Source organism: Protomyctophum parallelum (genome assembly GCF_964188405.1).
Source record: "Protomyctophum parallelum genome assembly, chromosome: 18".
NCBI lineage: Eukaryota > Metazoa > Chordata > Actinopteri > Myctophiformes > Myctophidae > Protomyctophum > Protomyctophum parallelum.
Window position 1 is genome coordinate 18342948 of NC_139716.1, and position 22950 is coordinate 18365897.

The following is a 22950-nucleotide window of genomic DNA, read 5'->3' on the forward strand; positions in this document are numbered from 1 at the left end:
GTTAAGGAGGGACTAGTGGAGAAGAGATCCAGTAGAACTAAAAATAGATTTTATGCTTGATTGCGTGCGCTCTGAAAATAGCCGATCTACAAGCTCACAACACGTCACAACCAAGTGTAAAATCAGCCATTACGACGCCATCAAGGTACCGCCAAAATACATTTTAGTCGGCTAAATCAACTGTAAATTTAGTCGACTAAAACTAAACTAACACTAAAGCATTTCAGATGACAAAGATTTGACTAAAACTAAATTTTATTCAAAAGACTACGACTGAAACTAAATCAAAATCTGCTGTCAAAATCAACACTGGGATCGACTTATCGTATAGCTGCGTTATTAATTAATGATTATAATTGCGATTAACGATTTAATTGTGTTTTTATTTTACAATTTGTATTTCTGTTCAACTTTTAGGCTTCATAATTGCACAGATAACTTAAATATACAAAGAAATCAAAGGCACATTTTATATTATTTTAACAAATGCACAAAATAGCAGATCTACAAGCTTACAACACAGATCTACAAGCTTACAACACAGATCTACAAGCTTACAACACAGATCTACAAGCTTACAACACGTCACTTGGTGACATGTAAGTTACAGCAGTGAAATTTGTTCTCTGCATTTAACCCATCTCTTGGAGCGGTGAGCCGCAGCCAAGGAGCGGTGAGCTGCAGCCGTGCCGCGATTTGACCCCCCAATCAAAACCCTTTGATGCTGAGTGCCAAGCAGGGAGGCCAATATTGGGTCCCATTTTTACAGTCTTTGGTATGACCCAGCCGGGGATCGAACCCCGACCTCCCAGTTTCAGGGCGGACACTCTAACCACAAGGCCACTGTCTGGTAAGGTAACCAAACATATCAAATAAATAACAGTAGTGGGTCGCACACACCAAGACTGCAGTTCAAAACATGTATTCTTGCATTTTGAACAGGGGACAAACGTTTCGGCTATCCAGCCTTCATCACTCTGTGGAGAGTGACTGAATGTAAGTTCCTTTTAAAGGAGTGGTGACATAGTGCAGGTGCACATAATCACCTCACATCACATCATCAATTGTGATTATCTCAAATAATTGCGTTTAGGCGATTATGTAATAATTGTGACAGGCCTCATGTCTGATTAATAACCGTTGAATGTTTAGGGATGGACTGAGCATGTCTGAATTTCTGAAAATAACTTCATAAGTTGTGAACTATGCTGAAAGTATGAAAATATGCGAAATAGCGAAAAGTTGCAAAACATGCAGGGTTTTATGTGATTTTATGCTGTGAAATATGTGGGAGGTTGTGAAATATCTTGAATAAGTTTGTGCGATTATGCACCCTTTTTTTTAAATATTTATAATATTATAAATAATTATAATAACCTGGCATAATCGGCCAATTACATATATTTTTGGGGGTCCATGACGTGAAAATGTTTGAGAACAACTGACATAGAAACTTGAGATTTCAGAAAACTCATGATTTAGAAGAAAGATTTGTAGAATCGAGGTCAGGTCTAAACTGGAGAGTTGGTAACCAAATGGAACCTTATTACTCTTGAGAGCGTGACCCTTATGGGTCCATTTGGTTTCATTTTACACTCTCAAGAGTTAAATTATTGAATCTGCATATCTCCCTTTACAAATTAGGCATTTAGCAGACGCTCTTTTGACTTTCTAAAGGTACCAACATCAATAAATACAGCATGGAGTTGTGGACAATCTTATCCAAGGACAACAACATATTCTAAGTCTTGTGTCTGGTAATAAATAATGGACCTTGATGTGAAAAAGGGTTGAAAACCCCACAGATTTAGACTCTGTTTTTTCTCCTATCCTGTGTGAAGTAAGAGAACTCCTGGAGTGTTTGTTCAGTAACAGGCCTCTCCACATGTTTCTCCAGTTCTTTAGTAAACACTACATACATGTTCAGTTTGGAACAATAAGTCATTTATCAGCTTCATGTTTTACTCTATTCCACTTCCCATCATCTCTTTCTTTCTCCAGTGTTGTTTTCATCAACTAAAACTAAGACGAAAAATGTTCGTCGACTACATTTTTCCACTAATGGAAACTAAATGGAAACTAAATGAAAACTAAGCTACGGTGACTACAACTAAGACTAAATATAATGACAATTTCATCAACAAATAAAAACTAGACTAAAATGTTAGGAATGGACTAGTGGACAATAGATCCAGTAGAAGTCATTTTACACTTGTTTGCATGCTGAAAATAGCCGATCTACAAAAACGTGACACGTTGTGAACTTGTAGATTGGCTATTTTCAGCAAGTGTAAAATCAGTCATTACGACGGCATCAAGGCCCGCCAAAATACATTTTAGTCGACTAAATCAACTGTAAATTTAGTCGACTAAAATCTTATGATATTTAGTCGACTAAAACTAGACTAAGGGCCGATTCATACTACTTCGGGTGTGGCGGGTATACCGTCCTAAAGTCGGCTCTTCGGTGCTACTGAAAATTTCTGACGAGCCGAAATCATTTCGGCACTACAGCGCCAAAACAGCGGTAAAATAGGAGTATGAATCGGCCCTTAGACTAAAACATTCCTGTTGACTAAAATGTGACCGAAACTAAATGAAAACTATTGAAGAGACTACGACTAAAACTAAAATCTAAATTTGCTGGCAAAAACAACGCTGTCTCTCTCTGTACTTCTTTTTTTCACGTCCAAATTTCTAGTATAGAAAAAAAGTACACAAATGTTTTACTTAAAAGTAAAAGTACGTATCAATACTGCAATGTAGAACTATACAATGTAGAACTAGTATAGTTCTGCAATGTAGAACTATAAAAAGTCCTAGAATTCTAAATGTACTTGAGTAAGTACAAAAGTATTGGCATCAGAATGTACCAAATGTAAATGTAGCCTACTCATTATGCGGAATGTCTCATTTATAGCCTGAGCCTATAAAAATGTTTTGAAAATAGCCGATCTACAAGCTCACAATGTTTTGAGCTTGTAGATCACCTTTTTCAAATGGCCGAAATGTATATTATAATTTATAGGGCTGAAGTGGTTACTATGTTTTGACAGTTTTGTAATAATAAGCTAAAATCTACAAAGTAACTAGTAACTACATTTTTCAAAGTACAGTACTTAAAGCAAATGTACTTGGGTTACTTTACACCACTGCTAATTTCACGTCCTGTATCCGGCATGAGTCGGGGTGCAACAGTTTAGACAACAGTCCGACGGGCAATTAGTCCGACAACGCCATCACTCACGAGATGCGTGGGCAGTTAAAACTAACCCGTGGCAGGTTCAAACTAACCTGTGGCAGGTTCAAACTAACGTGTAGCTCCCGACATGTGTGGTCGGTTAACACTAAACTGTGGCAGGTTCAAACTAACCTGTGGCAGGTTAAAACTAACGTGTAGCTCCCGACATGTGTGGTCGGTTAACACTAAACTGTGGCAGGTTAAAACTAACCCGTGGCAGGTTCAAACTAACCTGTGGCAGGTTAAAACTAACGTGTGGCTCCCGACATGTGTGGCCGGTTAACACTAACCTGTGGCAGGTTAAAACTAACTTGTGGCTTCCTGTGAGGTTACGTTTAGGTTAGGTGTCGGACTCATGACTGTAGGACTGCATCGGACCAGTCATGCACCCGCATGAGTCCTTTCTCCTGATTTGATGCCCTCCTGCTTCATCTGTCTCTCAGCTAAGCGGTCCCTACTCCCTGCTTCATCTGTCTCTCAGCTTAGGGGTCCCTACTCCCTGCTTCATCTGTCTCTCAGCTAAGGGGTCCCTACTCCCTGCTTCATCTGTCTCTCAGCTAAGGGGTCCCTGCTTCATCTGTCTCTCAGCTAAGGGGTCCCTGCTTCATCTGTCTCTCAGCTAAGGGGTCCCTGCTTCATCTGTCTCTCAGCTAAGGGGTCCTTGGCCTTAAAAAAAGACCCCTGGTCCACGAGTGTTGTGTACAGGATTACAAAACACATAACACTCCGTTTATATACTGTTTTATTACCGTAATCTGACGTTATTATTAATTGCGCAAGCAGAGCGCGCAAGTAATAGTTTTCGTCCAGGGGCGTGCCAGCGTATGATGTAATGACTATACTTGTGCTTGATATGGCAGTGGTGTCAGATTACATACAGTATAGGGCATTACCTTTAATCTTCCTGACACTAAAACATATCGTCATTACGTCACCATCGAAAACCAATTACACCCTGGCATTGGGTCCTTTAATCCACATCTTTATTATGTCATCATTGAGAGCTAGTTATACCAGTTATACCCTGACGTCATATGCTGCTACGATACATACGATACAAGTAACCACAGTATACCGCTAAATCAACTTACAAATTACATATACATAGAGGCATTTCCTTTAATCCACCCGGCACTGATCGACATATACGTCACCAGTACTTGCACGCTCTGCTTGCGCACTAGTAGGCCATTTATGGCCTACTAGTGTGATAAGCCTGATCGATAAGGTGCTCGTTATCAATCAAACTTAACGAGCTCCATCCCTACTGCAGACCAAAGGAGATTATTCAAGTGTCGCTCTGTGAGAGTGAAGTGTTTTTTTTGTTCACGATGCGACTTATGTTGTTTCAGCGACAAATATCACGGCCAATCAACAAAGCCGATGGCGTCGGAGGTGGACCAATCGAGGAAGCGGATGGCTGTTGATCTTCCAAATATGGTCAATTGTTCCCCCTGGTCCAGACACTCGTTTTAAATCACATGGCTGTGATGATGTCATTGGTGATGACGTTGTGTGATGATGATGTCATTATGTAGAAAAGTGGTTCTCAAAGTGGGGTCTGGGGACCCCCAGGGGTCCTTGAGGGAGTTCAAGGGGGTCCCCAGATAAATGATAGTTAGGAACCAAATGGACCCTTATGGGTCTGTAACTCTGAGTGTAATGGACTAAAAAATAAATCACACGTGTGAAGTGAGGGGCGCTTTGTGTTTCCACAAATTTACGTCATATTTGGCAGATATTTGACCCAATTTCTCCTTTCATTGTCAAAGGCAAATATGAGACGTGTTGGGACAAAAGCTGTATATAGGAGGGGCTTGCGTCCGTCAAAAAGAAAAATCACACCGAGGGCAAAAATCATCACATTCCGGACAATCACAATTCGGGTCTCAATTTTCAATGTCCTCACTTGTTATCCTCAATACGTATACATTGCTCAGCCAATCAAATCATCACTATGGGGTGCTCAGCCAATCAAATCATCACTATGGGGTGCTCAGCCAATCAAATCATCGCTATGGGGTACACACAGACACACAAAACTGGGCATAGCGCCGCTCAAAAACATAAATTCCATTAATAAAACACCATTATAGATTGACTACTAAAGCTGGTGTGAATCAAACTACATGTATGAGTCTTTAATGATGATTACAGTTGATTAAGATGGTTTAGACCAGTGGGTTTTCAACCCTTTTCACATCAAGGTCCATTATTTATTCAGCATTTGAGACACGGAACCACCACGACTCGGACCCAAAACTAAATAATATGTTGTTGTCGTTGGATAACATTTTGTGCACAATTCCATCCACGCTGTGTTGATGTTGGTATAGAAGAGTCCAGGACAACTCTCTCTCTTCGACTTACTTAGGAGAGAACAGGCAAACGTTGATCAAAATAACAACACTTCTACATGTTCTAATTGTGTAGACTTCTTGTAAATTAAGTAAAGCAGATGTTTATACAATAATGTAACTCTGCAGAGCGTAACATTTTACTCTCTCAAGAGTTATCTATATAAAAGGGTCCATTTGGTTACCAAATCTCCACCATTTAGCTGGTTTTAGACATTATGATGTGATGTCATATGTCTACCAGTGTTTACATACAACTAGCCTATGTTCTGCCAACAGGATGCACCTATACCTACAGATATGACGTCATGTTATGGCTATGACGTCATATCACCTTTATTTGCACATTGCCAATCCAAGCACCTGTTTGAACTTTATAAATGTCACGATGACGTCAGACTGATTTAAGTTTAACTGAATTTCCATCATCCCGAAGCTGTGTGTGTGTGTGTGTGTGTGTGTGTGTGTGTGTGTGTGTGTGTGTGTGTGTGTGTGTGTGTGTGTGTGTGTGTGTCTCTCTTACCGGTACTGTGGAAGAATCGTGCGTGTAGTCTCGTGGTGTGTGTGTGTGTCTCCGGGTTTACACTCCCATCATGTCCGGTTAGGTTCACACAAAAACAACACTAGATTTCTAAAAAAAAAACACACGCACACACAACCCCCCAAAAATACACGCTGTGCGTGTGCGTGTGCGTCTATTAAACGGAGATTAATTTATATCGGAGGGCTCGTGACAGACTGACTGTTAGAGAAAAAAAGTTTGATTAAAAAAAAAACTTCCGTCCGAGTTTAATAACGGATTTTAACGTCCATTAAAAGTAATTTATTTTGATGTGTTGTGTTTTAGGTCGTTACATCCATAAAGTAACTGTTCGGTTCGGACACCGAGCTCTGGAATCACGGCAGAGGGTAGGGAAAAAAGTGCTATTTGTGTCTGTCCGTTCGTTCACTCCGTTGGTTCTTCTCCTGGTTCGGTTTGTTGTTGTTTCTAGGTCCGAAACAGGAATAATAATAATAAATAATAATAATCCGGTAGTTTTGTTCTTTAGGTTGTTTAAGGTTCGACCAAAGTGGACAAAAAGTGACTCCAAAAAAAGAGAGGAAAATAAAACAAAAAATAAAAATAAAAGAATGGGAGAGGAGCGGCTGCCCCGGTGGCTGGCTGGCCCGGGCTGCGTGCTGGCTGGGCTGGCTGTGACTGTGCGCGTGTGACGTCGTGCGATTGAACGCGTGTGTGTGTGTGTGTGTGTGTGTGTGTGTGTGTGGAGTGTGCGCGCGGCGCGCGGCCCCGTGATGGAGAAAGAGCGTGCCTGCCCTCCTCTTCTCCTCCTCCTCCTCCTCCTCGCGAGACGACGGAACTCTCGCGAGACGTTCCACACAGTTTAAAGTGACAGTCAGTACATGTGCTTCTAGGTCTGGGCAGTGGGAGTGTGATAACCTCCCCAAGCCCCCCCCCATATGGGGCCCAGCAAACTCAGTAACAGATTTAACAGAAACCAGAAAAAATATTTTATTTATAAAGCTTATTTAAAAACATAAAACATCCCAACAAAGTGCTGCCTGCACAGCAAGCCACCCAACACCTCAATGCGTCCATACCGTACCGGGGTTAAAGAGAATTCTAGAACAACTGAACAAGAGGCAAAACTCCCATTAAGTCCCATAGCCAAGGTTCATTCAATAAGGTTAGGAAGCGAAGACCGTACGGTGGACTCCATGTTGCTCCCTGAATGGAAAGAAACATGCGCAATTGAGACCAGGAAGTTGTACATGCACAAATTATTTCCTTCCAGGGTGGGTGGCATATACCATAGAGTATTAAAAGGATAGAGACTGATCTGGCGCAAAGCACCGCCCCCTCCGCTATTCATATCAGTGGAAGTTGCTCAGTGGCGTTTTGAAGCAGCCCGAAGGACCGTCTATTTCCGCCTTTTTGGGCGCATTTCCGCATTGGACCACCACATTTTGCTGCACGGGGTTTCCTCGTCATGAATCCACGGGTCCGCCTGCAGTCCTTCCTCTTACCACTAGGGCCCAGCGCTTCAACGTTGGAGTGCCTCACTGGCCCCTTGGGGTGGGTGGTGATGGGTGGTGAATCCACCTGAACTTAAGCCGCACCCATAGCTGTAGCTTAGTTGTATGATAAAGGGGGAGGGGTTAGGGGAGGGGCTGATAATGTGATGTCACTATATTACTGTTTTTTTCATTGGCCCGTTTGACTGTCAAGGGTTCAGCCTCCAGGAAGAAACCCTGACCCGACACGGTTTGATCTCGCCGCAAAGCGGGTTCCTATGGGCCAAACATTGGACGTAGACAAAGCGGCCATCTTGGAGTGATTGCGTCAGCGCTACCGCTGTGCCATCTATAGTGGTGATTCAAAACATTTGAGGAGTTTCGTATCTTGTTCTAGAATCTCTTTGCCGGTGTCATCAATGTGTCCGTACAGGGGTCAGGGGTCATCAATGTGTCCGTACAGGGACTAATATATCCGTGGCATATTTTAGCAAAATAAATAAATAAATAAATAGAATAGATCTACAAGCTCATAGAGCTTGCAGATCTGCTATTTTTTTAAATCGTGAAAATGTGTCGCAAATCTTTGAATATAGTCTTTCAGAGTGAACATTTTAACTAAAATCTTTGCTTCTGGGGGGGTCCATGGAACAACATATTTTCAGATGGGGGTCGGCGGCCAATTACATATATTTTTGGGGGGTCCTTGAAATGAAAATGTTTGAGAACGACTGACATAGAAACATGGGTTTTTCAGAAAACTATCACGATTTAGAAGACATTTGTAGAATCGACCTCAGGTTTAAATGGGTTAAAAGGTTTGAGTGTACAGTGTTGTACATTAAATGGAACAGAGCCTTCATCTCGGAAGTCGGAAGAGGCCCGGGAGTTTCTTTCCAAAATGGCGTATGTATTTGTCATACTAAATGCCTATTCGCGTCGCCTTCGCATAGACAGCTAGGGTGAGGCAGTGGCTCAGGACAGCTGCTTATAGGAACAGGAAGGTTCCCGGTTCGATCCCGTGTCAAAGTGCCCTTGAGCAAGACTCTGAACACAATAATGAGCAGGTTGGTGTTGGTGCCTTTGATCATAGCAGAGTGGCTCACAGCCTGTGTGTGTGTGTGTGTGTGTGTGTGTGTGTGTGTGTGTGTGTGTGTGTGTGTGTGTGTGTGTGTGTGTGTGTGTGTGTGTGTGTGTGTCTCATTCAGACAGACACACCCCATCTGTCTGTCTGCCTCAGGGAAGGGAAGGCCTCTGGATGAATAGTCTTTTAGGGCCCCCCCAATAACCCCACCCTACGCAGACAGACAGACAGACAGACAGACAGGCAGGCAGGCAGACAGGCAGACAGACAGACAGGCAGGCAGGCAGGCAGGCAGGCAGGCAGGCAGGCAGGCAGGCAGACAGCTCTATAGCTCATGAATGGCATTTAACACTACTGAAGTTGAAAGTGTTGTTGGTACAAATAAAATAAAATAAATATGACCATTTAAAAATGACAGTATAGGACCACAGTATTATTTACATTGTTATTCTTTTAAATATTTCCCCACGGGGTCCTATTGTCTCCTACTGTCTCTTCTAAATGCATGACACCTGAAACACCCACCCCACCCGTGTGTGTGTGTGTGTGTGTGTATGTGTGTGTGTGGGGGGGGGGGATCAGGATACCAGGTGTTTCCTCCCACATTCTCTTTCACACATACGCTGCACACGCACGCACGCTGCACTCACACACACACAGTGTCAGGACGCAAGAAAAGGGGCTTCGAAAATGTATAACCAAAAGAAAGTGTATAACCAAAAGAACTAAAAATGTAGTAGTGTTTGCTTGTAAAATGTGTTATTTTCAGGGACCAGAGTTGGTCTGCAAAGAGAGACATCAGGATTCTTGTGTGGTTTTCTTAAAAACCAATATAAGGCAAGGAGTGTTTGAAATTAAAAGGGTTGAAATCCACTGAATTAGACTATAATTGTAATGTGTAACCTAATTGGATTACATGTTTAAATGCCGTCCTTCCAGCCACAGGACAGAACTGCAGTTATACTGACACCTAGTGACGGCTACACCACATTGCATTAGCTTTGTCTGTATTTCAACCCCTGTAAAATCCTCAACACTTAAGTTTAGTTGAAGAAGTTACAGTACTTCTTGAACTAATAGAAAACGTCTACAGCAGGCTATCTGCTGGTTTCTATTCCTGGTTTCTGAATAGTGCAGGGCTGCAGGTTGTAGCCACTTCAAGTATGTCCCTACTCCCTATGTATAATCTTTGTCCCTATGTCTGTCTCCATGTATCTCACAAAAGTGAGTACACCCCTCGCATTTCTACAAAAATTTAATTATATCTCTTCATGAGGCAACACTGAAGAAACGACACTTTGATACAAGGTAAAGTACCCCTCCCTTCAGAAACTGGGCCGCAAGGCAGTGATAATAACCCAAAACACACCTCCAAGATGACCACTGCCTTGCTAAAGAAGCGCCTAGACCAGGCGTCTCTTCCTGGTTTTTAAACAGCTGGTCGGTGTAAATGACGCTCGTGCAGCCTCAGCAAAGCGTTTCCTTTTTTTGGCAACGCTACGATCGAGTTGCCTGGTCTAGACGTTTCTTGACGCTTAAGTGTGCTTACACCCTGTGCCTGCACCCAAATTTGAGCTGTGAATAGGAGCCCTCAAAAACTTCAAGGGAAAGAAATGTAACAAATCTTTAGCTTCAGCTATATCAAAATTTGTCTCACTGCTTTCTAAACGATCTATTCCATCAGCTAACTATAATCAAGTCCTTTATGTGAGGCCGAGATTGCTGTGGAACTGACTGATCTGGAGCGTTGAGGGTTTGAAGAGCTCGGATTTACTCAGGCTCAGAACATATGTCACAGCGGTTGCCGCTTGTCCAGACCAGTTCAATATGTCATGTACAGAATCAGATTACATTACTCTAGAGTTTAAACAAAAAAATGTCTCCAACTCAACACTTTCTAGTCTCATGTCCAAAGATTGTTTTATTCTGGCAACACATTTTTCTTGGTACTTGGTTGAGTAGCCTATATACAGTATATAGGCTACCATTTTCAGATCGAACCTGATGCGCTAAATGCCTTGTTTGGTTGCTCAAAGGTTCAAAGTTGTATGCTATACCTACCAGCAGCCAGAAAGAAGTGTGAATCCTTCATACTCTCCTAAAATAGCACTTGCAGGTGGCTGGAACTTGGCAAACTGGCCCCTGTAAAAGGTCAAAGCCACCCCCCCCCCCACACACACACACACATCCATGCAAACTGTTAATAAAGTATTCAATCAGCTCATCTTCACTCTGCTTTGTTCACCTAATTGTTAATGTGTCAAACTGTTGTTCTGTGGTTGCCTATACCTCACTATGTTTAGTATACATTAGTCTGAACTTGTTTTATTGTTTTCTTGACACGTTGAGGCTATTATACATACATTTATTATTTTACTTTTATTATCCTACTATAAATGCACCACGTCTCTGTGTGTGTGTGTCTGTGTGCGTGCGTGTGTACGGTTGTAATGCACGTAACACGTTTGCCCCACCGACTTCACATTCGACACACGCCTTCCACACCCCCGCAGGGAGTGCAGTGCCAGGTATCGAGTCAGTCGGACCCATGGTTCTCCAGAACCACCACAAAAGGCTCTGCTCAGGCTCTGCCAGTGGGCCTAATCAGCCTAAAGGCTCATTCATAGTCTGGATTTTCTGTGGTGAGGTGACCACCGCAACTACAACATGACTTCACTGAGCCACGGTGAAGAGCAAACCACTGCTCTCCCCAGCCCTTCTCTCTTTTTTTACTCACCACGGCTCATCCAACCACAACATTGGCGACATCCAAACCACCGCTTCGGTGGTCACCTCGGCCACCGAAAAAATGGTGGTCACTTCACCAACGAAATAAACATAAACATGAATATCAGTCACCAGAAGCAGAGATGTGTGTTTTCAAAGAGTCTAACATGCATTAGGACATTATCAGTCAGATGAACATTTGCTATACTTACTGTAGTAAACAAATATCCACCGAATAAATAATTAATTTATCTGCCGAATCGTGACGATTTGTTTTCATGCTCATTTACACCATGCAGATGTCATATCCAGTCCAGGCCTGCAGGTGGTGCTAAAGGACAGGTCAAATCAAACACCATTGGTTTCTGAAAAAAATGTTTTGTGAGTTTATATATTTACACATAATCAGTGGTGAAAGGTACATTGAAGTACTGTTCAGAACAATGTTGAGGTACTGGTAGTTCTTTTACTTTAGGTACTTGAGTGCATAAAGTACCAGTAAAACATAATTATAAGCTCTGTATTTAATTATATGATGCTCATTAATAATAATAATAATAATAATAATAAATAGCACCTTTCATGACATGGAATGCAGCTCAAAGTGCTTTATGGAACAATAAAGAAAAAAGAAAAGCAAAAAGCATAAAACAATATTAAACGAATGTAGCTGCAAGTTGGGTTTGATAGGTTGAAAATCCATGGTATGTAGAATGGTACATTTCAAACGAAAGCCTTTCTAGGGTCCTCAGGGTCGTCCATTTTCAATTCATCTGAACGTTTAAAGACGTACAACTATAGACTTCTATAAGGCTGTTGGTAGGACGTTCCACATTTTAGTGGCATAGGAGCACAATGTATTTAATCCCTTGTTTGACCCGAGTGCATCTGGGTTGCATGTGGTTTGTCAAACTCCCTCTGGTGTTGCGATTGTGGACTTTGTTGACATTAAGGAAGGATTAGGGATTAGGCCCATTGCAAGTTGCTGTACCCTGTCGTCAACCCTACGCCATTCCATCTTAACAAAATGGGTGGGGGTGAACTGGGTTCAGGGTTCGGGGAGTGAGTGCCAAGTAGTATCCATCTCTGTGTGTTATCACTGCTGTTGTATCCTACCGACTCACCTTGCCAGTGAGGAGCCCCCACCGGGAGGACGTCAGTGAAAAAGCTTGCTCTGAATCAAGCGATATAAACCTGGCATTAAATGAATTAACAAATGTCTAGACTCTAGACTATGATCGCTTTCTTGTATCTTTTGCTTGGTGGGGGCAGAAGGGAGAGTTCATTCAGGGCGCCATCCAAGCTCGAACCACGACTGTCCTCAAGATGTGCGGACGTTGGCCTAGATGCCTTCTTCGGGGCAACTCGTTCTTCGGATTTCTTGGCTCTTTTGGGGGCAGGGGGCTGAAAGGAGGGGTCACCCTGGACACCATCAGAGCTAGAAGAAGCACCTTCTAGCTCTGTGGACGACGTCAGCCTGGACATCTTCTCCAGGGGGATTCGTTCGTTCCAGCCGTGGTCTTTTGCAAACAGGAGGACACACTCAAACAGACCAGGAAACGTCTCCGTCAGGTCAATGTCAGCAGCAGCCTCAGCACTGTAAACACACAAAGCATGTGTGCATGCTTCAGAAAGTAAATGGACACTAAATGCTATGATTAATACCCTGCTGCTTTATAAAGTAAATGGACACTAAATGCTATGATTAATACCCTGCTGCTTTATAAAGTAAATGGACACTAAATGCTATGATTACCGTAATACCCTGCAGCTTTATAAAGTAAATGGACACTAAATGTTATGATTAATACCCTGCTGCTTTATAAAGTAAATGGACACTAAATGTTATGATTAATACCCTGCTGCTTTATAAAGTAAATGGACACTAAATGCTATGATTAATACCCTGCTGCTTTATAAAGTAAATGGACACTAAATGTTATGATGAATACCCTGCTGCTTTATAAAGTAAATGGACACTAAATGTTATGATGAATACCCTGCTGCTTTATAAAGTAAATGGACACTAAATGTTATGATGAATACCCTGCTGCTTTATAAAGTAAATGGACACTAAATTAGTGATGTACCGAATATTCGGCCGCAGAAAATATTTGCCATGACCATTTCTTTTGCCATAAATCAGGTAGCTTTAAGGTACGGCCATGACAGCAATGGTAGGAAAAAAGATATACATAATTATTCAGATATTCGGTATTCGGTCAACTGTTTCCTATATTCGGTATTCGGTTTCGGCCAAGAATTTCCCTTTTGGTGCATCCCTACACTAAATGCTATGATGAACACCCTGCTGCTTTATAAAGTAGTAAACTAATTCAGCTGCTCATCAATAACAAGTTTTATTAAATCAAATAAAAAAAATACTAATAACAACAATAATGTTCTTTGATTGTGACCGTGACCTAGTTCTACCAAACATCCTACCCTACTTTAGACCACACACACACCCAGGGAAATGGATCACACTACATTAAAAATGTATGGGAGCAACTACGCTTTGTGTTCTTTTTTAACCAACAGTGTTGTTTTCGTCGACTAAAACTATGACTAAAAATGTTCGTCGACTACCTTTTTCCACTGATGAAAACGAAATGAAAACTAAGCTATGATGACTAAAACTAAGACTAAATATACTGACAATTTCATAGACAAATAAAAACTAGACTAAAATGTTAGGAAGGGACTAGTGGACAAGAGATCCAGTATAAGTCATTTTACACTTGGTTGCATGCTGAAAATAGCAGATCGACAAGCTCACAACGCGTCGCAGCGCGAGCTTGTAGATCGGCTATTTTCAGCAAGTATAAAATCAGCCATTATGACGGCATCAAGGCCCGCCAAAATACATTTTAGTCGACTATTCAAGAGACACAACTAAAATCTAAATTTGCTGCCAAAAACAACACAGGTAACCAACTTCAACGTACTGGTGCTCATGGAGATTGCATATGAAGCGCAGCAATTCAAATCCATTCTTGGGGTACCCGGTCTTCCCTCTCCTTTTCTCCATCTCCTGAAACAGCTTGGGTGGCAACTGGAAAAACACAACTTAAACATTAAATTAACTTATCTAATGTATTAAACCATTCTGTACGGGAACCCCATTTGGTGTTTTAGTTTTAGTTATACTTTAGCTATTGAAAAATAGCAGATCTACAAGCTCATAAGCTTGTAGATCTGCTATTTTTGGAGAAAAAAAAACGTGAAAATGTGGCACAAACCTTTGAATATATATTCTTTCAGAGTGAACGTTTTTAACTCAAATCTTTGCTTCTGGAAGGTCACTGGAACAACATATTTTCAGATGGGGATTGGAGGCCAATTACATATAATTCTGGGGCTCCTTGACATGAAAATGTTTGAGAATGACTGACATAGGTTTTTCAGGAAACTGTCAGGATTTAGAAGGCATTTGTAGAATCGTCCTCACATGCCAAGCTCAAAAAGATAAAATCAAATCAAATCTATTTATATAGCACATTTAAAAACAACTCTCATTGTACCAAAGTGCTTCACAAATGCAATACAATACAATACAATACAGTGCAGAAGACGTCAATAATAAAACAACAGGCATATAGGACAGGAAAGGTGCAGGATCATGTCGGTGGTGCAAAGGCTTGTGAATATAAAAATGTTTTAAGTTGTGATTTAAAAGACTCAACGGAGGGCGCAGACCTAACCGCGAGGGGAATTCTGTTCCACTGAGTGGGGGCTGAGACAGCAAAGGCGCGGTCACCCCTGAGCCTCTTATTTGTGCGCGGAACCCCTAAGAGACCCCTGTCTGCTGACCTGAGGGTCCTGGTAGAGGGGGGATAGGATAGGAGGTCGGTGATGTAGGAGGGGGCCAACCCATTGAGGGCTTTGTACACAAACAGGAGGGTTTTGAACTGAATTCTGAACTGGACCGGCAGCCAGTGGAGAGAGGCCAGGACAGGGGTGATGTGGTCTCTCCTTCTGGTGCCGGTCAGGAGTCTGGCTGCTGCATTTTGGACAAGTTGTAGACAGGACAGGGATGACTGACTAATCCCAGTGTAGAGGGCATTACAGTAATCTAACCGGGATGATATTAGTGCGTGGATGACAATTTCAAGGTCGTGCGTGGAGAGAAATGGTTTGATTTTGGAGATGGAGGTGAAAGAAACTGGATTTGACTATTGCATTGATTTGTTTATCAAATTTAAAGGCTAAAGATGGCATGCTTTAGTTACCTTGTCTCTCATCTTGTCTTTCCATGCACCAAACAGTCCCTCCTCGGCACACTGGTCCAATACGGCCGTGAGGTTCTGCTCTGGGTTTCTGTAGTGCTCTTCATTTCCCACCCGTTTCAGGAAATCAACTCTCCTGGAAGAATGTACAAAACAAAGATAATGTACTAATTAAAACCTCATGAAACAAAGTTACTGTTGGAACGTTACAGTAACTACTTTAAACCTGGCATCCGTAGCTTGGTCATTTCATTATAGGTGAAAACATGTGAAAATAAAAAAGAAAGAAAAACAATTAACAATGGATACAAATATTTAAAGAAATAAAAAATAGCAGCTCTAAAACACATGATGCAACAGATTGTGAGCATGGAGATCTGCTATTTTCACAATTTTTTAATTCAATTTTTGTTTTTCAAAATAAGGCTTAACGTGTCATTTCACTTTAAAACACCTTTGGGCTTAATGACTGTTTGGTCTTGTGTTTCACCCCAGACTGTTTTTAAGTTGCTTATATTTAGATATGTCTCCAGAAGCAAGAATAAATAACATTGAGTTGCCAGTGAGTGCATAATAAAATACTATGGGCTCCATTTTCGTCATTGCTAAACCCCTTATCCCTAAACTTCTTTGCCTTTTTTTTCTTTTTACTATTTTGAAAAACATTTTTTAATAGTTCAACTAGCCAGTCTACATTGACACGTTGTGAGCTTGTAGACTGGCCATTTTAACTATTAAAAAATGTTTTGCAAAATAGTTGTTTTTTTTGTTTTTAAGGCAAAGAAGTTTAGGGATAAGGGGTTTAGCGGTGACGAAAATGGAGCCCTGTGTGTACAAAAGGAAAACATTTTTCCTGTTTCTTATACTTTTCGTTTCCCCAGAAGTAGGGATGTTCCAGGCATTCCTCCACCGCAGGTCTTTTCTCTGGGTCTTCGTTGATCATCCTCTCGATGAGATCCTTGGCGAGTGGATTTTGAACGCGGTCCAGGTTGTAGATTCCATCCAGAATGTTGACTTCACACCGAGGGCCTGTACCAAATGGATGGTGTCCGCCAGACAGCATGTAATATAACAACATCCCAGCCACCTTTAGAATGAAAATGAAACATTTTAGTGACAGAATGTCTTGTTTTCTTTGATTAAAACCCATTTTTGGCCAGAAGCCCTTTTGGTTGTTTTAAGCATTATGTTATGCTTTAGCTGTTGAAAAATAGCAGATCTACAAGCTTATAGTGCGCCACTGAGTGGCGCGCTACGAGCTTGTAGGTCTGCTATTTTTGAAGAATCGTGAAAATATACATATTCTTTCAGAGTGAACGTTTTAAACTCAAATCTTTGCTTCTAGGAGGTGCCTGGAACAACATATTTTCAGATGGGGCTCGCCGACCAATTACATCCTTGACGTCCTTGACATGAAATATTGAGCACCACTGAATTTTTTTATATTTCGACAACAGGCCTAAATGGGTTAAATGGTTCTCTCATGCTGAATAAGAACAAACCTGAATGTCGGCACTTCTTGTATAGGGTACAAGCTCATCGCCATCGTCTTCGTCAATGGTCTCCTTCGCCTTCCAGCATTTTCTTCCTGCACTGCTCGTTGCATATGTTGTTTGTCCTTTGGGCAGCTGTCTGCTTATTCCAAAATCGGACAATCTGACCTTCCTCGTAACATCTGCAGGGTAAAATTGTATAAATAAATAACAAAATATATATTTTTAAATAACAAAAAAATGCATTAGCTGCTCGTTTTATTTTTTCGTCTATAGCTTACCAAAGAACACATTCTGGGGTTTGATATTGCGGTGGAGAATTGGAGGACTCTGCTGATGGAGTGTCTTTAAGCTATTGAGAAATTGTTTTGCATTCGCCTTTTCACAAAGACGGCCTCCAGGAAACTCGTCTCCTAACTTGGTGTATTCTTCCAGCGAGTATTCACATAAGTCAAGAACAAGGTATGCAAAGTTTTCATCCTCTATAAAGTCCACATATTGTACAATGGAAGGATGATCGAACTCTGGAAGACATGAAAAGTATTTCTCGTTCTTCAGCATTCTCTTCACTGCGACTTCAGTGCCGTCCTCTCTTAACCCCAAGTACACCTGAATTCCGTCACTTCCCTTTGCTATGCTGAATTCACCCCCTCTCCCAATGACAAAATGACCACATTTGACAATGTCGTCCTCGTGAGTGTTTGCGAGTTTCTCTAGCTGTTGACTCCACCTTTCACTGATTCTGTGCCATTCTCGTGGTTGTTTTGGCTCCGTGTCAGCCGTTTCACTTTCCGAGGTCGGTTTGCTGAGATGCACGCGCAGTAGTCTAAGCATGTCTATCTCAACGTCATCGCTCCGCATTTGTGCATACATGATGACATCCTCAGGAACATGATCTATTCCCATTGATGTAAAGAGGTTAGAGGTGTTTACGAATGGAAGGTTTGCCAGTGTGGCATACGTGTACATTCTCACACACGGGGAGTGTTTAGTTTCCACAAAAGGAACAATTGCTGTGCCCATCTTGTTGATGAAGTCCCGATTCCAGTCGTCATTGACGTTAGTTGTCCGTGTAATCGCATAGAGTGTCGACAGAACATCTTCAAGCATGCGAGGACTTATTTTTCTTGTCGAAAGGAGTTCCAGCAGTTGGGGGATCAGAACCAGCGATGCCTCACTCGGCATTTCTTCCATTGTGCAAATAACGCTGCTTAGGCCCTCAATTGCTGTAGTGGGAAAACTACGTAACATTTCTGGATAGCGCTTAACTACATGCCGAAGGTAGAAGTTCAGTTTGTCGTTGTCCTTCAGCCACTCAATACACTTGTGACGGTATTCTTCTCTCAGTGGTCCCAGTGTGACACCATTTAACAGAATATCGATCACGGTCAGGCGGTTCAGGGGATTCTCCTCCAGCATGTTACACGCAAACTTTTCAAAAACCTCACTTGGTGATTTCTGAGACGTGGCCATTATCACGTCGTGAAAAAGTTTCGTTTTGGAATACATTTCCTCGCCGCTCGATGCGAGCGCGTCAATCAATTCACTTATTTTATGACTGTAAACATGATGTTGAGGATGAGTACGAGGGAGCAGAGTTGTCAACGCGCCAGCATCGATAAGGACTTTCATAGCGTCCAGCCTGTCGTGGAGGGCGGCAGTTTGAAGCGGCGTCAACTCTGTTGTGTGATCGAGCAGATTAATTCTCGCTCCGGCTTTAATTAGTCTCCTCGCCAATTCAACGGGTGCCGATTCACAGGCATAATACAGAAGAGTCCGGCCATTTATTACAGCCACGTCTGGGTCTGCACCGTTTGTCAGAAGGAAGTCACAAATGTCCGTCTTGTGAAATACCACGGCAGCCGACAAGAGAGATACACGAGTATTTAGCTCTTTACATGGGTAAAGTGTATCAATAGCTTCCACTTCGACTGAAGTCTTGAGGTTGTCGAGGTCGTCGTTGAGAATGAGGCGTATTACAGGATGCGTTTCTTCTGAAAACTGACCCATTTTCTTTTGCTTCAGAATATCTGTGGAGACAGAATTGGTGAGGTCAATACATCTGTGCTCAGATATGATTTTTGATATTTTAACTAGGGCCGGGACTATTTGCGATTAATTTAGATTAATTAACTACAGAAAAATTAATCGCGATTAACTACACCTTTTTTTTCACCGCGGAACGTTTCTCACTGGGCTCTTTTCTATAGTACTGAAAACTGGAAATAATAAAAAGTCACCCCATTTTGTGTTGCCTAGAACTGGAGGTCTGACAAAAAACAGTAACAATATGAAGTAAGTACAGCTTTGTGATGTCACTGAGATGTACTTGTTACTGTTACTAATTTTCTTTCAGACCTCCAGTTCTAGGCAACACAGAATGGGGTGACTTTTTATTATTATTTCCACAACAGGTATATTAATGACAGTAAAATGTTGAAAATGAGTGGTATCCTGTGGTCACTATTCGTTGATTCACTGGGATACCAAAAAACATTTAAAAAAAAAGGTTTCTCGCTGTTCTCGGGTTGAATATTGATATGCGATTAAAATGCGATTAATCTAGATTAATTAATCGCAAAGCCTCTGATTAATTAGATTATTTTTTTTAATCGAGTCCCAGCTCTAATTTTAACCCATTCTGAACGGGAACCCCTTTTGGTGTTTTAAGCATAGGTTATGCTTTAGCTGTTGGAAAATAGCAGATCTACAAGCTCATAGCGCAGTACAGAGTGCCGCTCTATGAACTTGTAGGTCTGCTATTTTTTGAAAAATCGTGAAAATGTGGCGCAAATCTTTGAATATATATTCTTTCAGAGAGAACATTTTTCCAGGGGTCCCTGGAGCAACATATTTTCAGATGGGGGGCGGCGGCCAAAATACAGATAATTCCGGGGGTCCTTGACATGAAAAAGGTTGAGCACCACTAACATAGAAACATGGGTTTTTCAGAAAACTGTTTTAGAAGATATCTTGTAGAATCGTTCTCAGGTCTAAATGGGTTTATATATGATCTGCAACCGCAGACTGTCAAGCAGCTATAACAGGAAGGCTGGTTGTAACAATGCTTTATGATAGCAACCAACAGCAACACCACTATGAAATTATAATGTAAATGGTGCAGGGATGCACGATTAATCGGTAGCATAATCGGAATCGGCCATAAAAATGCCATATCGGATTGTTCTCAAAATAATACAGATTATTTAATCTGTTTTCACCAGCAAAAATAAATAAAAATGAAAAAACATTCTACAGTTAATTTGTGTACTCCTCTCATTCATCCAGTCATTCAATTGTGAAAACAGGCACTTGGAAAAGAGTGTTGATGCTATTTATTGAATACCCCCCCCCCCCCCATTTAAAACAAACATTGAGCTGAAAACAAACATTAGACGTCACGCACACCTCAAAAATAGAAAGAAATAATTGTGTGTAGAATTTACATAGGACACATGCATGCATAAACTTTCCTTAATGATTATATCTGGTTTCAGTATTCATTTATGATGTATTTTCTCTATTATTAAGGTTATTGCAGAGCTGCTCTGGGTTAATGTAGCGATCCATTGTATTGGTGTTGGGGAGGGGAGCGTGGCGGGGGTCGCGAGCAGCCAAAAACGTTGAGAACCCCTGATCTACATCATCTCATCATCTATTCTACACTAAACTCGCGAAGCATTGTGAATTAGGCTCGCTTCTTTTGGGCTTGTTTTCATAGACCTGGCAACATTGAAATTTGAAAACAACGTCTCTCCTGAAAAGATGGCGGCCGGTGTATCCGATTTGAAAACAACAAGCTGTTTTAAGATGTTTGAAACTAGCCTATATTATAATGGGAAGTTGGTAACACTCTCACCTCACGTCTAAAATACACTTTTTGGCCAGAAAATAACATTTTCCACCAGATGGAGGGGGAACAAAAAAATGTAGTTACTCCGTCCCATGGACCAGGATTAATCTAAATCTGGGGAGTCCATGTTGATGACAGTTAGCTCTGGTCCACACTCCACAGCTCTAAGCAAGTAACCAAAGCTAATATACAGTATGGTCTAACAATGATACTAAATATACAACCTGGTATGAACACTATACTAGTAAATACAACTATAGCATACCTGCTGTGAACAGAAGGAGTGTGCTCTCTGCTGCTGTAGCACTACCTACTAGCCTCGGCCGAGAGGAGAGGCGAGATAGATAGGGACTAGGTAGCCTGTACATTACACTGCTACTAAACTGGCCAATCATAGGCGTGCTCTTTACTTGCGCAAGTGCCACTGCCAAGTGAGTGTGTATATCATATACAATCCAAGGGTGCAATCCCGGATTTGACCACCAGCCGACGGTGCAGCCTCAGTGTTCAACCGGCCACTCACTCCTGCCGAAATATTGTGGACATCACATAACTTACATGGAGCTGGAGGTATTTTGCTAATAAACAAACCATAATGTAAATGATTTACTGCCCGACACTGACTTTTTGTTCTGTGATTGTCTACAGTACAGCAGTGGTTCCCAAAGTGGGGTCCGGGGGACCCCTAGGGGTCATTGAGTGAGTTCCAGCGGGTCCCCAGTTAAATGATAATTAGGAACCAAATGGACCATTATGGGTCTGTACACTGAGTTAAATTAACTTTGATTTTACAATATCAATTGGGGGTCTCAGAGATAGAAATGCCATTAAATGGAGGTCTGTAGACTAATTAATGTCAAACTGGTGGTCCTTGAAATTAAACTTCTTGATAATCTCTTCTAGAGCCGTAAAAATCTTCTCTTATGGGGGTCCCTGGAATATCTCTTCAAATGGGGGTCCGTGGGGCTAATCAGTGTCAATTTGGGGGTCCTTGACATGATAAAGTTTGGGAACCACTGGTCTACAGTCTACACGATTGTCACATATTTCAGCAGGTCAACAATTTCACTGTACACCGCCATGCTGGAGTCATAGTAATATAGTTAAGAGAGTGGCGACACTGTCTAGCGTTGACTCCCATTGTAACAATGGAATGCAGAAGTGGTCATTCTATCTCAATGGGATAGTTCCAGCCATAGGAGCAATTGTTTGGAACTGGCGAGATCAAAGCGTGCCGCCACTCTTACTTTTACTCTGGCTGGAGTGACGAAGACGCTTTGGGCGCGTTCGGAAATACTCATACAGGCCTGGTCTATGAAAACGAGCCCAAAAGAGTGACTAGGCTAGGCTTTTTATTAAAAGAAAAAATATATATATCTTTGAAACATTTTAACAACACACATCTTGTATGTGTGTCGTGAATGAATGTAATAGTGTAGGATAATATAATATGGTATAGCAATGTTGTCGGATAATAATAATATATAATGTGTAAGAATATTGAGATACATAGTGTAGTGGTGTAATAATATGATAGCAGTCCATGGTCGTGCTCTGTGAGGAGGCCGGGTCCACGGTCACACTTTTGGTGGGCTCCGTGGAGGGGCCTGGTCCACGTCTAGTCCAGGTCGTGCTCTGTGAGGAGGCCGGGTTCACGATCACACTTCTGATGGGCTCCATGAAGAGGCCTGTTCCACGGTCACACTCGGCAGTCAGTTGGGGTTCATATTAGAGGTCCACGGAACTATTCCGGACTATTACCGTACTTGTAATAACAGATACTTTTACAGTTGACTTTTTCCTCTCCTTTTTATTTTCAATTTCAATTCAATTCAAATGTCAAATCACAACAAGTTGTCTCAAGACACTTTACAACCAACAAAGATCCACCCAGAGCAAGCAATATTGCGACAATAGTAACGAAAAACTCCCCTTTAGGAAGAAACGTCAGGC

The 22950-nt window shown here is 41.7% G+C and overlaps 2 protein-coding genes across 4 annotated transcripts in view; both read right to left on the bottom strand.

Annotated features, from left to right (window-relative positions):
• LOC310875668 (kinesin-like protein KIF1C) overlaps window positions 1-6773 on the bottom strand; it is a 62019-nt gene extending 55246 nt beyond the window's left edge. For all 3 annotated transcript variants that reach the window (XM_083788975.1, XM_083788974.1, XM_083788973.1), the window contains exon 1: window positions 6122-6773. The gene's annotated coding sequence lies outside the window, so the exon portion shown is untranslated. The remainder of the gene's footprint in view (window positions 1-6121) is intronic.
• Window positions 6774-11809: 5036 nt separating this feature from the next.
• LOC310875670 (uncharacterized protein) lies at window positions 11810-21330 on the bottom strand. Its single transcript, XM_083788978.1, has 7 exons — window positions 21263-21330; window positions 17426-19174; window positions 17154-17326; window positions 16518-16738; window positions 15655-15787; window positions 14371-14477; window positions 11810-13019 (listed from the first exon to the last, which is right to left on the bottom strand). The coding sequence occupies exons 2-7, from the start codon at window positions 19152-19154 to the stop codon at window positions 12650-12652; spliced, it is 2733 nt and encodes a 910-aa protein (XP_083645104.1). The 5' UTR covers window positions 19155-19174; window positions 21263-21330; the 3' UTR covers window positions 11810-12649.
• Window positions 21331-22950: the final 1620 nt, after the last annotated feature.